At 39.2% G+C, this 16,790-nt stretch overlaps 1 protein-coding gene and 1 long non-coding RNA gene across 7 annotated transcripts in view; one reads left to right on the top strand and one right to left on the bottom strand.

Moving 5' to 3' along the window:
* LOC147872805 (uncharacterized) overlaps positions 1-16,790 on the top strand; it is a 159,533-nt gene that overhangs the window by 110,131 nt on the left and 32,612 nt on the right. For all 4 annotated transcript variants that reach the window (XR_015536961.1, XR_015536963.1, XR_015536964.1 and 1 more), the window contains one exon: positions 10,209-10,379. This is a non-coding gene — a long non-coding RNA (uncharacterized LOC147872805). The remainder of the gene's footprint in view (positions 1-10,208; positions 10,380-16,790) is intronic.
* LOC110831978 (uncharacterized) overlaps positions 1-16,790 on the bottom strand; it is an 85,808-nt gene that overhangs the window by 6,030 nt on the left and 62,988 nt on the right. For 2 of the 3 annotated variants that reach the window (XM_022068563.2, XM_087355446.1), the window contains 3 exons: positions 8,064-8,233; positions 5,603-5,767; positions 1,601-1,724 (listed from right to left, as the gene is read on the bottom strand). In XM_022068563.2, the coding sequence (XP_021924255.2) occupies positions 1,601-1,724; positions 5,603-5,767; positions 8,064-8,233 (459 nt within the window). Of the gene's footprint in view, positions 1-1,600; positions 1,725-5,602; positions 5,768-7,271; positions 7,367-8,063; positions 8,234-16,790 lie in introns of all 3 variants that reach the window. The other variant, XM_022068565.2, reaches the window with a different exon arrangement.

Raw genomic sequence — 16,790 nt, forward strand, 5'->3', positions numbered from 1 at the left:
TTCGTCCTACATTTCGCCATTTCCCTACAACTGAAGCTAATATGTTTGATTTCAGACTGTCTTCACATAGATGATCAATATTTTATACCCCATGATTTCTGATAATTCGCATACTTCATTGGTAGTCACGTTATTATGTATGAATATAAGGGCCTGTAAAACTAGTAAGCCTGATAGTTACACTCAATACTTCAAATATAAATATGCAAGCATGCGCGCGATCGTGTATATTTTTAACGACTGTATTTGAAGCAAAAAATGTGAAGTACGTATTATAAAACGAATAAGTGAAATGACTTCCATAACCATAGGCCTATGCTTTCTTTATTATAAGTCTGCCAAATACTGATAATATTGCAAGTCAAAAGAGCAAGTTTTCAGCATTCCTGTTTGAAACATAATAAGCTGATTCCAAAGAGGTTATCAGAAACAGCAAGTGCATTGGCGAGGACACTGATAACGTCACTAACTAACTAGTCCGCTTGACTGATATTTTTTAGTAGTCGTTAATATTCGGTCAAACGTTGCTTAGCGAAACCCTGTTTCATGTTATGCAACACACTTCAACGGTGTATTAAACCACGCTGATGCACGAAGTTCATCTAAATAATATTTAAAGGTTAGGTTCCTAAATCGGCGGACCGCATCATAAATACCAAGTGGTTAAGGATGTTTTCAAGGAAATTATCCGTGTTTAGTCTACAGATCACAAGGAACCGAAAGATACACCCTGTTGGCAAAATAGACTCTTTGATTTTTCGAGAAGTTTCCGTTCAATTAGATGCAAACAGCGTTTAATATATGACAATTTCTTCAGTACTCTACACTGCAAACCATCACGTGAATCTTGAGATAACGAAGTTCAAGAGGAACTGAAGTAGATCCTCTGGTATTTAGTTTTATAAATTAGCTGCATAAAAACCAAAGTTGCGTCTCAGTCCCGGATAAAAGCTACACAATTAGGAATTTTAGATGTCACTAAAATAAATTTAATAGAAAATAAGAAACATAGGTAGTTTTAGTTAAAAAGAAAACTACCACCATAAGTAGTAGTTTTAGCATTTTGCAGTGTCCGATTTCCAGAAACTGTGAACAAAATTTTGGATATAAAGCCCTCTTGCATGTCGCATTGGAACATATTCATAAACTTGTTTATTATCACCGGCATTAACAGCTTGACTGAAATTTTGCTGTGTTGCACAATTCGTCAGGGACGACAACTTTTTTTTGCAATTGTATGGACTTTATTTTCCCGGAAACATGTGAACGTTATCAATTGACAGCAAGTAATATTTTGAAGTTGTATACTTAGCTAGAAAAGTCAGAAGAGAAATTGCAAAATTTAAGTAATGGCGTGCATGCACGAAAGACTTTTTTGAATGTGAGTTCAAAATCTCTTTACACGCGGAATATCACGAATGGAGGATATACTGAAGCACTGAGAAGTAACTTACCTCAGGCAGTCAAACAAAACGATAGTCCATATCTTGAATGAGGGAAAGCAATTTAATTGGGAATTAACACGTTGAAACATGACAATGTCAGATCCACAGACACAGAAATGTAAACTCACGTTCCCTGCTTAGATGCATCACCGTACCTGAGTGCTCTAGCTTCACAATGCTGGGGCTTTGTTGCATGGAGTTGGAGTTCGCACCTCCACTGCTCCCGCCTCCAGAACTTTCTGACTTCGGAGTTCCACTTTTTGGTTTCCTCTTCCTTGTCTGCAAAATATGAACATCAGGATTATGCTCTACACTTCGGTTGTTACACTGTGGAGATGAGAATAATATAACATCCACGGGTTGACATCAAACAGAGACTCAACAGACTACTATTTAAATCAGGGATCAGTCAAATTAAATCACAAATAGTTAAGTTTTCTTTCAGCGCTCAGAATTTGTAGCAGTCTTAATGTAAGCCTTTCCAAAACGTCTGCCAATTTTACATGTTTTAACAACACGACCGGGATGATTTTTATACCACGATTCGATTTCATAGCTATAGCTTTTAAAAAGGGTCTATAAATGAAATATCCAACTGCAGCTTTCGGCGAATGCTGTGAGGTAGCAGCGAACAATTAATTTACCCCATTCTCACTTGCGAGGTCAGTGACCCTACGTTTCCTTATAGCTTGTAGCTGTATGAGTAATGGCCGTCTAAAATTAAAATGGCAGAGTCTTCCTTCAGAGGTTTGATCATGCAGAAGTGCTTGAACCACTGAATAAAAATATCACTTGTTATTCAGACAGAAGAATGACATGCTGAAATCGAACCTGGAGTTCATGATTTCTTCCTTCACATTCTTTCTGCGGATTACAAGGAGCGGGAGGGCAAACATTCCAGTTGGATTCACAAAAAAGCTGTTAATAAGACCACATCTGTCTTCTCAAGCAGTCGATCCGATTTGGAGCTTCGATTTCAGACCCAATCTTGTTTTGTACTCAGATGAACTGTCAAATATGCTGTTTGGAGGAAACTTAATTTTGTGCATTCCTTGCGCCAAGATATCAAAGAAGTTTTCACTCCCTGGGATTACAGCTTTCATTCCAGCATCTGTAAGCTTTACGGTGTACACACTGAAAGACAAACTTCCCTCTTCTGACATCCTCGGCCACTTCTTCCCGGATCTATCGTTTTCTATACAATAGGTGATTAGGATGTCGTTCTGTTTGGAGTTGTAGAATCCAGTCCGTCATACGTCATTGCAACAAATATCCAAAGCATCGTTGCTCCATCTGCAAGCAATTGTATGTAGATGGAAAGTTCTTTTAATTCAGTCACGGAATGAGCTTTCGTCCTAAAGCTTTCACCTCTGCGCCTACATTCTGCGTACCACGAAAAGCTAAATGAGTTTTCACTGTTTTAAGATAACCTATTTCTTTTCACTTAACAGAAGCTACACCGTCACCCATAATTTCGTGATTCCAACATTCCCTCTTTCGCTTGTTGGCGACATCTGCAGAATTAACGTATCGTGTCTGAAACAAACGTATTGCCGGAAACAGTAACAGACAGGGCTGTTTAATAAAGTATCATATATTTCAGGTGTTACAGAATAATATTGGAAATAAAAGTAGTTAACTGTGTCGTTTACCGTAAAGTAAGTACGTATACACTATACAGGGTGAGTCAGAAGTATATTTACAAACTTCGTGTGCGTGCTCCAGGATCAAAAATAAGAAAAAAATGTTCCTATGAACATGGGGTCGCAAATGTTTCATTTTCGAAATAATAACCAAAAATAATTTTCAGTGTATGCCTTTATTGTCAAGTAGAAGGACAGGGATGTTTCTTTGTAACAGATGCTCAAAGGTTGTTCCTCCATTCTCCACACATGCACGAGCACGACGTACACAAGACTGACGAATTCGTTCGTACAAACCAGGGTTTCTTCGAATCATCTGGCATGCATTCTGCACACGTTCCCATAGGTCGTCATCATTGTTTATGGGTGTTGCATAAACGACGGACTTCAAGTGACCCCACAGATAAAAGTCCAATGGAGTCAGGTTCGGTGACCATGGTGGCCATGCTACTGGGCCACCACGCCCAATCCATCGTTGAGGGTACTGTTCATTGAGATGATATCTGACGCGATGGGATATGTGTGCTGGTGCTCTGTCATGCATAAACCACATCTGTCTTCTTGTATTCAGTGGTACGTCTTCAAGGAGACGTGGCAAGTGTCTTCCTAAGAATCGCCGATATGAAGGTCCTCTTAGACGCGATGGAAGCATGTGTGGACCAATAAGCAAGTCGCCAACAATTCCTACCCAAACCTTAATTGAAAATCTTTGCTGGAAGCTGGATTCACTTTGATATAAACTCGATTCAATGAAACTTATTTTTGGCTATTATTTCGAAAATGAAACATTTGCGACCCCATGTTCAAAAGAACACTTTTTTCTTAATTTTGATCCTGGAACACGCACACAAAGTTTGTAAGCATACTTCTGACTCATCCTGTATAGCTTTTCCTTTATAAATAACTCCGCGCTTCCCCACATTAAGAATTCAGACACCATTTAGCTTAGCGAATAATATAAAAATAACTTATGCGCACTAAGTCCGAACTCAACCATCAAACGAAAGGTAAATAAACGTCCTTTCGTACAGAAGAAAAATGTATACTCTTATAAGACGTATCACTGTAAGTGCTAATTTGATGGTTGTAATGTTACAAAAATTCGTCCGACTATAAATTAAAAATATGCAAACACCACTATCCTTAATCCTTCGAGTGATTTTGGTATTACTTGTTTACTCATTGACTCGCGTTGTTACATTTGAAATAACTTATACATGTGGTACCGTTATACGTCTCATAGACACAATTTTCCTGGCTTCCTTCTTGTTTTGATGTACTGTGCACGAGAACAGTGCGGAACGTCTTTATTACGTGAGAGGCAGTTTACTAAAACATTCTAATACAAGCAGCCACGTGTTTTAACAGAAAATTCACTGCATGGAAGTAAAACAGCCAGCATTACATTGCAGGACACAGGGTTTAATAGCTACAGCAAGTATGTAAATAGCAACACGCCATTGTTATAGATTTCTGTGTAGGCAGAGAACGCTCGTATGAAGGCCGTGAAAGTACACACAGTAGGTTACTAAGCAAAACCCCTTCAGAAGTCACGTAGACCGATAATTCACTTCATTCGTAAATTTTTCCATTCCTCTTTTCTTCGAGCAGTTCAGGGTTACCGTACTTGTCTTTTAGTTGTAAGGTCTGGAAATGTTCTTTCGTAACAATTACATTGTTTCCGCGAAGTGAACAGCTTCGGTCGACCAGCTGATGCATGAAGATATGCTTCCCGTAGTTTCACTAGACTGACAGTGGTGAATGTTGACAAAAGTCTTAATTTTATAAAGCTGATTCCTCTGTGCTGCATTATATGCATCATGATGACCAAATGAGCCCGAATTAGTCCCCGGTTACGAGTGGAACGTAACATTTCAGGTCCTTACGGTGGCGTGTATAAAGATGTCTTGTGTGATACTGCGATCAGAGATAATGAAGGAAATAAGAAGCTCTGAAACGTCGATAAACTTCTACCAGACTAACGCGGCTCACCAAACCAGAAGACAGTCATCTTCGAGTGGAACAGGGGTTGGATTGTCAACAAATACGTTGTCTCGGTTCTGCTGACAGTTGTTACTCTGTCCAAATGAGCATCGGTACTAATACGAAAAACGAAATTACAATGAGCGCATCTAGAAATTCCTGTAGATCCATGTTCTAATCTGCAGCTCGCATTATCGCTCTCATCCATAAATGCATAACTATGAAGATAGTGGGAACGACCCGTTCTTCAAGTGCCTGAGCACTGCGGGTCGCAACGTTTCGTTGGCTTCATCTATAGACATTTTGGTAGGACTCCTTGGACGAGGGATCGGCCCGTCGCAAGGCCTCTACCTGTACACAGGACAGCACAACACAGAAAAACATCCATGGCTTGAGTGGGATTCGAACCCACGGTCCCAGCGACCGCGCGGCCACTGCGGACCCCAACTATGAAGAACAAACTTCTAACAGTGCCTCTCGCTGTTTCGGAAAAAGCAGAGGCCAAGCCAGTGTGAGCGCAGTAAATCTCACCTGGATGCTGTCCTTCTTCATCGCCAGTGGGCGGTTGACGCCGTGCAACTTGTAGTATAGGCCGCACGCGTTGCACACCGGCTCGCCCATCGAGTTGCGTCGCCAAAGGGACGTCGTGTTAGTGTGACAGTTGGAGCAGGACAGGCCCACGCGTCGCGATGCCGACTGCAATAGTTAGTTATCAGCTTGTCACTCATATCAACATTGTTGCGTCATATATAATGCAAATTTACCCACCCCTTCCAAAGAACATTACTGCAGTACATACTTGAATGGTCCCCCCCCCCCCCCTAAATTATGTCGCATATTGAACGAGCTGGCAAGATGGCTTTCATTAGTTTAATATAAGTCCCAAGTCATTTCTGTTATGTTACATCGAGTTTAAATAAACATAAAATTTTATGATTGAAACACGGAAACGTGCATGCCCTGAACGTAATTAAAGCCCGCAAGCCAAAGACACATGTCATTATAAAAACGTATCTACCTACTGAGAAGGGCAAAGGCCCTATGACAATGCGTCTATATAATGTACTGGAGCAAATATACAAGACAACACACATATTACCATGCACGAATGTAACTAATTATACATACTAAAGTACTAAGATTATTGAGTAATTTCCTAATAATATGCATGCTTACATCTAGTTCTGCTCGTGTGACAACGATCGGAATGCTTACAACAGAAACAAAACTGTCTACAAGTTTTCATGCAATCTTTACTTTACTTAAGAGCATAAACTGCACAGAGTTTAAAGAATTAAGCGACCCCTCTGAAGGAAAATCCAAGGAAACTTAAATATTCGTTTGAGGAAGATGAGTTCTATTGTTATTTAATAGCAGAAGTTAAGGAAAGCAGTAGAACTATGTGTAAAGTTTTGTGGTAATATATTCCAGTGTGAACACCAACTTAAGTCGGTATTAATTAAAACCAAGGACTTTAAAGATTACAATTCATAATTTAGATTCGTGATATCAGGCATGCCTTTCATTTTCAGACCTGCAATCAATTTTCCACGACCAAGAAAAGAAAACATTTCAAATCAGCATCCTGTATGCGTATCATGTAATTTCTGGCATTCATTACCATAAACAATTATTTGTAAAGAGTTTCCTGAAATCATGTGTTTACGATCCAATAATTTGAATCCTTTGCTTTCTAAACAATTATTAGGGCCTTAAATATTGTGAGATTTCATTTGTTCAAAAATATTCTCTGAACCTGCACTTCAATTAGTAATAGAATAATGTCCAGGCAAATTTATTAGTTCATGAGTTAACCAGGTATGATTTTTGGTTGCAGAACTCCTATACTGCATCACGTCTCACGTTGTCAAAATAAATATTCTGGTGAATTTCAGCTGGGGAACAGTTTTGTACCTAAAGTGGTCTGGGCTTAAATAGTGGGAACGGCATATATATTTTTTTATAATTATGACTAATCACTCCCGATTATAAATGGATTCTTTATATTTAATATATTATAACTTGTGTTATGTAAAGGAACTCTGTGGAGCGTATTAACAATAAATTACAAAACATAAATTGATGCAGGATTATGTCAACCCGACGTCCGAATGCAACATATAATACTGGCATCTATTCACATGGAATATACTAACCGATTTTAAGTGTATTATTTTAGAGGAGAGTTATGATCACCTACCAAACGTCGGTTGGATTTTTCCTCCAGTGGACTTCGCGTGATCCCATTAAACCCATAGTAGCTTTTGTAGTAATCCCCCGACTCCGACGCCGCCACTGAAAGTACACAAGTGCGCCATTAGCCAAGGGTCATCAGACAAACTACTACAAGGGAGGGTGAAGGGTTGGGGCTGGGGCGTGGGGTGTTGCGGCGGCGTCACGGGGGATTCCCACAAGGCGTACCTAAATATACTTAAAAGTATTCGAATTTTAAAACAAATCAAATATATTCACAGTTGCTTCTTCAAATTGTGTTTATTAATAATATAAATTTCGTATGCATGACAAAGGTATTCGACACACGGAATTAAATGTTTGTAGAGTAATGGACCTGGAACAAAGAAACCAAATTTATACGACACGGTACGCCACAAAAACAATAAGTTAGTCGTGGCTTAGATATGACATGCAAGCAACTGGAAATATCACATTATTAGACAGGTATATGTACTGGTGACCGAATGCAGGGCACTGATTTTATTTATACAAAAAATTAAGCGAGACTAAATTAAATAAACTTGAGTAATTTCGAGAAATTTCATTGTTGTCTGAATTTTGAACAAATGAATTTGAGAATAAAGATTAGCGTTATATAATATTTCATTCCACCGACACTAATAACTGTTCCCTTCAAGTAAATTTTATTTTATTTTAGGGTGGGGGAGATGGATATTTTCGAAAAAGAGAAGCAATTCGAATACTTTTGTTCCCTTAAAGTTACAGAGTGCGGTATCGCCTGTGTGGTCTGTCTTACCAGACGCCGTGGCTGTTTAACCAGGGGTCGGTTCATGCCGTTCATCTTGTGGTAGAGCCCGCACGCATTGCACAGGTAGTGACCAGTCCCGTCCCGACGCCACAGGGGCGTCGAAATGGCGCCGCAGTTGACACATTCGCGACCCTCCGAGAAGTACTCGGCTGTCTCAACTACATCAAGAGACACACAGTGTGTACGTGACGTGCACCGGGAAGTAGAACACAACATGCCAATAAAAATAGGTGCAGTATTCAGCATCACACGGTTCAAATCCTGTTCCGGCTATAAAAACGCTGCAAGAGAAACATTTAATAAACATTTCCTCGTATGGTATTTTAAAGTGAAACACGAGGAGAATTTGCATAGTTTGTTTCGCAATGAACATTTGACAAGACGCCACTGACAAATTTCTGTGTTCTTATGGCTTATTTGCACGAAATATCACTCCCCGCTTTAAGAAGATTCGCTAAACGAAATTTTATAATGAAACTGACACCCTCTGGTCGGATCGCCAACCAAATATGAGAACTGACTCATCCGAAATCTTCCAACAAAATCTGACATTTGCCAACGAAAACGCGAAGAAACAGAAAAGAAGTTAAAGGCAAGAAAAATGTTTTAAATTTCCTAGTTCTTTATAGCACGCATTTCTGTTAAATATTTTATACCATGTGTAATAATCTCTTTCCATTGTTTTTATATCTTTTATTTCAGATAATAAAATTGATTTATAACTTTTCGAACACCAGTTATAACACTGCCAAACTTTCAGAGTACAATACAGCAGTAATTCACGCTGGTGCGAACAGCCAGCTTCTGCGCAGTGATGACTGTAAATAAAAGGAACAGTTTTCAAACAAAACTGATATGCCAAAGTGTTCACTGGATTTGTACTTTTATGTTTGTCAGTAGAATGCCTTGCCAGTATTTATAAAATTGTAGCCTATAGGCTGCACGAGTATTTCCTGTCTTCTATGCACAGTACGTATATTACATCTAAGATCGCATTTTGTAGTATGTGATAGTCCCTATAGAGGAAATATATATCGTTCAATAGAAACTGGATTAGAGATTCACTTATCTTCATATTGTAACCGAGTCCCATATGCAACAGACTGATTCAGCGATTCAGAACAGAGTCATTGAAAACTTTCAAAAGCAGTTTCAGCTGTTTTTACCTATCTACGAGTACCTTCCGCCTCAGAGGTATATGGTTACGTGAAACGTGAACTCCAAATGTGAGAATTAACACAAGAAATGCGTTAAGTTTCTAGAGGCCTTACACTGGTTGTTGTCCTTAATTTCGTTTTTAGGAAATAAGTTGTAAAAAATGTTACGCACTAAACTTACGCCATAAATCACAATCCTGAACCAGTTTCATCCATATTAAATCCTAACAGCAAATTTTGTAAGACCCCCTTTTCTAATTTTATCATCCTGTCTCGGAAAAACGAGACTTAATCACTTAAGTGCCAAGTGCTTAAGTCTCGTTTTTCCTCTTCAAAATAGCTCTTCTCCGAAAGTTTTCCGAATAAAATCTGTATGCATTCCTTGTGGTTTTGAAATTTTCGTAACACAAAATAAATTGCGGTGAATGGCTGTCTGCCCTGTGTCTAACTCCCAAGCTGTAGGACCACCCCTTCTCATCTGTCCTTGACTGCTTATTCAACATATTCAAACATCTGGAGGTCTTCTCCCCCAACGGTCACTCCATGCAGTGGTGACAAGGGGTCCAATTAACGTTCAAGAAGTTCCGCGAACGAACACGCCAGGGAAGCGCGGAAAGTGTAGAAAAAGCGTAAAACAAGAGACACATATTTTATATTACATCACTAAGAGTTTTGCATCTCGAATAAATGTAATTTGTTCTCTCTGAATTATCATAACGCCTGTGTACGGATCTAGGCATTGTCATTGTTTCATTGCAATTGAATTCGTAACTACGTCTTTCTGTACACTTTACAGACCACCTAAATGTCTCGCACGGGGATTCTTTTTATGTAATTTATTGTTAGTCTGTCTTATGACAATCATGCATTGATAATGGCATATAATAGATGGACGTCACTTATTTAAAAGCAGAGTCGGAAATCGTCTTTAGGGACACTGACAAACCACTAAAGAAAGATCTTTCTAACCCAACAGGTTGGCGTTCTGGTATCGCTCTACACTTCTCTTCGGGAGATATCGATTCGAATCTTGATCGAGACTACCCGTCACCTTACTAAGGACCAGTGGATGAAGAAACCTAAACCAACAATAGTTCATTGAGTCGGTCCGGATTTGACCATCGCCTTGATTTGCTACGATACTATCGTAAGTACAGATACAACATCTTCAATTAACAAGCTAGGAAAGCGTATTCCGTCCCCGAATTCGCATATCTTCATGCGTTCTCTGAAACGTGCATTTAGGGGTATTAAACCCGCCTTGTTCAATAGTTCCTACTTTGGCCATCATATCGCAGCAAATCAATGTCTACCGCATGACTTCTCCCATCCATCATTTTGTTATCACCTCTCGTAGAATATTCAAAATATTTTGTTTTGGAGGTCGTACAGAACAGCACAGTCGAATCGACTAGACAGACAGATAGACATGACTAGTCCATAATGAGGTCTCGCTATGCACTTCAAGTAACAAACGCATAATGGTTCAGTTTTAATTAAATTTGGCGCAAGATGCGACTAAATGTAATTATGGTCTTTTTAACGTGATTACCACTTGGCGTTAAAGCTAAAATACATGTTTGTGGAGACGGCAGTAATCTATGTATAGGCTATGTACGTTAGTAGCTACTTGACTGCACCAGAGAGATAAAGTTATGGATTCCTGTCACATACATCTCACGAAGCTCACAGGGCTAAAAACTACGTATTATGACTTCGAACACGCGGTCTTGTTATTCTCGAACTCCCACGGGATAATCTACAAGCAACGTAGATGAAGGCTGAGGTTTCCATTGCTAGGAAGGAAGTACAATCAGAAAGCGTTACCAGCGTTGCCTTTTTAAGACATCGTCTTCTTGCTACACCAGAGTGAAGTGGCACTCCTTGATAAACGAACAAATTTCTCTTTACTATTACTCCTTTGCACTGCGACGAACAGAATGTGTTTTAACCCTCTGAAACCGAAGGTAATCTAAATAACATGTACAAATTATAATGTTGTTACAGAATATAATCGGTTTGCTTTGAGAATAATATGGATTACGTTTTGGACACATTTTACTAAACTATTTTCCTTTTATATTGCTCCAAGATTATTTTCATAGTTGATTCTATAGACCTGCACGCCCATAAGTGCTGTGCTATTAAAAATAAAGAAAAAGTTCCAATATACTTTCAGAGCCAAACAAAAAAAAATACTAAACTACATTTACCCCGAGACCAGCCAAAGTGCCAGGTCAGTGATAAAGTCTTAACACAGGCCCGAGAGTACGATAACACTCTGCTTGGTCAGGGCTATCAGAATACAAAAATAAATGCGAAGTTCCCCAGTTAGCTGCAGATATTCTGCTTGCTTTGTATGAAGTATACAAATTACATACTGCCACAGATACGACATGCTTACAGATTAGCTAACCTGCCTTAACAACGCAAATGTTTAACTTACATAATACGAAGGAAGAAACTATTACGTCAATGAATCTTCGCTTTATTAAACTGCCCGTCGAGAATGACGTAAAATCTGAAGTGGTCAACACACACAAGTCATAAATAATATCCCCTACGGCCAGTAAAACTAACAGTAAATGATCACTTACCAACCAATCAACACTCAAATTAACGTATGAAAAAAAAACTCCATGTATACAAATTTTGGATAAGATTCCAGCTTACTTTACCAAGTTCTTTCAAAACGTATCTGAAATAATTTTGGATATAGCCTATAGAGAACATTGTACGAAGTACAAATAATATACGTAGTTTCCTCGCTCGTGGCTTACTCATAGCCTGTTTGATGGAGGCAGCATGCGCCTGTGACGCAGTAACTCACAAAACAGTCAGCCATATTTCTATTCGCCACCGTGAGAAGTTCAGATTTTACAATATAATCTGCGTCTATATTAAACGGATACCACGATCAATGAATTACATAAATCCCTGAACAGCGCATGTGTTAAATATTTATATGTGCATTGTATGCTCAGTAGAACCACCCAAAATAAAATTATGGGCTCAAAAGCACTGGTTTATATGCTCTTGGACCACAATTCCAGTTTCAGGGTTTGCGAACAGAATCAGTTTTCATCTTGTAATTGATAGAATTATGTGTGTAGAGCCCCTGGGAGCCTGCCATAGATCCCCATGCTCCCGCGGTATCCCTCAGAGCAAACGGTCTCTGAATGAGAATCAAGTAATGTGTTCTCATTGGTAGGCACACTCAGTGTGTGTTATTGTACTGGAGTGGGATATAATGAACAAACGAATGATGACGTCACAAGTAGGTAATAGTAAAAGAGTCTTCTTGTTATGGAATTCGATCACATTCGGCTAAGCAGGGCAATGTCCAAACACAACAATCCTGAAGCATCAACGTGTTCGTCACAGGCGAGAACTCAAAGATCCATATTTTTCATCGCCGATGGACTAGATCAGGTGAAAGTTCATTCTAAAAAAATACTGCACGTAGTCCCCCCCCCCCCCAAATATGATATGCACGGGTTAATTTCCGTTTCAGACAACTTTAAGGTACAATCAAGAGTTTATTTACATCAGTGGTTCTTAACGTTCTTCTAACCTGGGATCATTTTCACTTCTTGCCACAGACTCGCGGGTCGCAAAGGTAATTGAGTCCAGCCTATTATGAGCAGGTATTTAGTTCTGACTGATGTGCACTTGTCAGTCAATGACCTTCCACAAATAAGGTACATGTCTCTAGAGCGCGCTTATTCGGCGTTGGACTGCGATTTCTCACGGTTTTGTCGCTGAGAGGGATAAACCTTAGCGAGAAAACTGCCAACTCCTGGGTGGTGGACAAGGCACTCATTTCGGAGTAAGCATATTTTACAGACAACGTCTTTGTTATTCGTTCATTTACTGCAGACAGAAATCGTGTTTGTGTACGTTTCCGTTCATGACCTATTAGTCATGGAGTGAGGGATTTCGCTACAACCCAGACTTGAAATCGGAGACTCAATGAAGAAGGCAAACATCTCAATATTCGTCTCCGTGAGAACATTAAATGTCGGGGAGTCTCAATGTTCTACCTTGAACTGGCTACGCAGAGCATTTTGAAAGAAGTTCCTTGACGGCGCATTTATATGCAGCCAGGTTCAGGCTACGCAAGTGTTGAGATTTCTGAGAATGATGATGCAGCGTCATCATTAAGCGATCAAGATTAGCGTTGTGTCACCGCTCCTGTTACAGAGCCATTGAACTAACGTGACCTACCATTTATCATTTTATAAATGATAATTGTCAGAGTGGTCAGCGCCGTTACGTGCTCAACAGAAGACCAAGAATAATACGCTGTGCGGACAGATCGAAATTAAACCTTGTGTTGGTTTACTCAGTCATTTTTCCATAATCTCCATAGGCCTGTATCGGGCGTAATAAAACATAAAACTTGAAATGATTCGAATTAAAAAAAACTGAGCTGCGTCAAACAAAGTACAAATCATAATACTTATTAATCATTTAAAGAAATATACTATACTCTCTTCTTTTAAAATAAGAAAGATTAAATGTCGTGGGATATTTTGCCGTAAGAATCGAGGTCAGAACGCCATGCCAGGAGATAGAAACCAATAATCCCGTTGCCAGACGCTGTAATATATGGGCTCTTTATTTGTTTTTGCTGGTCTTAGGAAATACGAGAAACAAGAAAATGTGCAATAAATATGTCAAAGGGGATTTGGGTTCAAGGCGTCGGCAAATTTAAAGGTCTGAGATCATGTGAAAGAAATAACAAGTCGGACAACCTGCAACATTTCTCCCCCCCCCCTCCCCCCCCCCTCAACTCCCATTAATATTTTCATCCGTTTCCTTTTGTCATTCGAAGTTCAGACTACTTACGGAATATATGGGGCACTAAATTAGACCACAACAAATTATTTTAAAAAGCTCAGTTGCCACCCTCGAGCATGTGTGTCTCGCTTTTCAGAGGGGTGTATAAACTTGCAAGGGGTGTCATAAATCAATTTACGTTCAATCACCAGGTATCTGTGGCACATGATCGGTGTCCTTACGCGATGTTTTCCATGGAATTGCGACGTTAAGTCAGTAAAGCGATACTGAAAACAATTTAAGATTATCTCTAAGTTGTTACCTGAGTAATGATAGAATTATGTCTACAGTAATATGCCGAACTTCGCGGCAGTGTGGTTAGCACGGCTGCTTTGCATTTGGGAAGTCCCGGGTTCAAATATCGACCCGGACACAAACCATCCTGACGGAGGTCTTTCCTGGTTTTCCTATGTCCATCCAGACAGATTCCGATATTGTACATTAAATTAAATTAAATTAGGCCACGACTTCTTACTTTCATATCCTTTTCAGTTGATTAATCATTTTATCATTCGACATGTAGTCTTGTTAATGTCTGAATTATAATGTTGTCCATTGTTTAACTTTGTTGTCCAACAGTTATCAGCTAATGTACCTCCTTTAGATCAGTGAACTTTAATTAGCAACTGGCTAACAGCAGCTTATCATGAACCTACCGAAAAAAATACTAATTGAAATAATTAGATTGCGGTTATCACAAAATGGGAATGAGATGGATGGGGCATTTTACACGCATGGAGAAATTATATATGCAAACAAATTTTAATCAGCATGGAGAGGAGATACCGCTTGGGAGGCATCTTTATAAAAGGAATGATAACGAATTGTCAAAGCTGATAAAAAAAATTATGGCGGAATTATCCGAGTCGGAATAGAGCCAAGTGCCTACCCTTGTAAACATGGTAATGATTCTCTGATTATAGAAAATTCGGGAGAGGGGGAATTTTCATGGCCAGATGAGCTACCATAAGCTATTCATGAGTTGATATAAAGTTCTGACCCCCAGACTGCTCAGAACTGAACCCAGTGTGAGTGGAATCGACTATTGTGTAATAAGTTTACTGTTGTGATCAGAAACTTCTATGTCACTTGTATCACTCATGCATTTAATTTCGAGTTTTTACTGAGAGTCATGTACAAAGGAGGAAGAGGGAATGTTTTGTTATCAGCAAGTTCCACTGCAGCTAGTTTGACCCAATTAGACTACAACAGTCTCTCACCATCGACTTCCACCCAAGCAGCAACCCGCCCACCCGCTCATTAGCCAGCGATCCTGACCCGGACATGAACCAACGCACTCACCCTTAAGAGATAAACCACTCCGCTCAAAGCAAATGTTTTGACTGTGTGCATCTCCTCTGGCTTTCACTGTCCTAGTTTTCGGTCTTTTGATCGGAATGTACAATATAAACGCATCTCCTGAAATTAAGTAACAATTTTTCAAATACTTGTTCAATAATGTTGTCATTCAGATCGGTCCACTTGTGGAAACTTTGCATAGACGGAAAGTGAGATAAATGTTGGGATGATGCGCTGTGTAGTGTGACTGAAGTCCGTCGACGTTTCAGAGGTGCAGTTTCCGGGATCAGGGCGTTGAGGTTCTCATTGCCCTGATTATGGAGGCAGGAAACGCCTCTGAAACGTCGGAAAACGTCTACCACACTACACAGGCCAACATCCCAGAAGCCAGTCATCCTATTCCAAATAATTAATGAAATGTGACAATTATGATATTCACCGAAAATTGATGCTTATATTTAATTGTGATGCTGTCTCTCACCTACTTTATATAAATCCTGAATTCAGAAAAATAATATGATATATAGGTCTGTTTCATTACGATCTAGTTTCAGTTTGAAATATTATTTGTCGCTGTAAACATTTGACGAAATGTAAGAGCACAGATTGTTTGTCTCTTTGCACTTTCGTAACTGCAATAGAAATAAGAGATAAAATAATTGATTTCTGTCAATAATAAATGAAGATCAGGACCAGCCAAAGACGCAGAATGTAAAAAGAACGCCATTGGAACACACTTTTATTCCACTATCCTCTCTTGTTTTTACATTTCTATGTTTGAAGGTTCGTGTTTCTTCGAGTTGTAATGAAATAATCAACTTCCAACTGTCTTAGTGCTTAGCTACTCCTGTACTATTCGATATCGACATTAACAGCCATTAAAACAGTAAATAGTAAAAAAAATGATAAATTTATCAAAAACTGCATGCCTGTTAAAGGAAGTCACGTGACCACCATTAAAACAGGGCATGTGTTTAATTTTCAATTATATTCCGTGGCACTTTTATAAGAGTCTGTAAAAACAACAGAGCTCTAAATACTGCGTGAATTAAAGCCACTTATGATCTAAAAATTTTGTCTGGTGATTTTAATTACTTCTCTAAATTAGCGCGAAATTCCGGAAGTGTCAAAGTGTGGCGCTAGCTGCTTGTAGATAACACTTGTGAACCCCCCTTCATTCCATCCGTTGCTCTGACCCCCACCCATTCCACTTCTCAATCCATAGAACGTTCATATAACATTCTGTTGCAGAAAGGGACATGAAATTCCTGAAACATATGTCGAAATTCTACTCATTATTCCAAGTTAAAATTATTTCTTTCCACTCACGTACTTGTCATCTTTTCAATGTAGACTAAATACTGAATTTTATGACGAATTAATTACGGAAGTTTCAGTGTAGCTAAACTCAGAGTCA

Source organism: Zootermopsis nevadensis, unplaced genomic scaffold (assembly GCF_977971745.1).
Source record: "Zootermopsis nevadensis isolate Lab colony 2312 unplaced genomic scaffold, Znev_1.0 Znev_ptg000024l, whole genome shotgun sequence".
NCBI lineage: Eukaryota > Metazoa > Arthropoda > Insecta > Blattodea > Termopsidae > Zootermopsis > Zootermopsis nevadensis.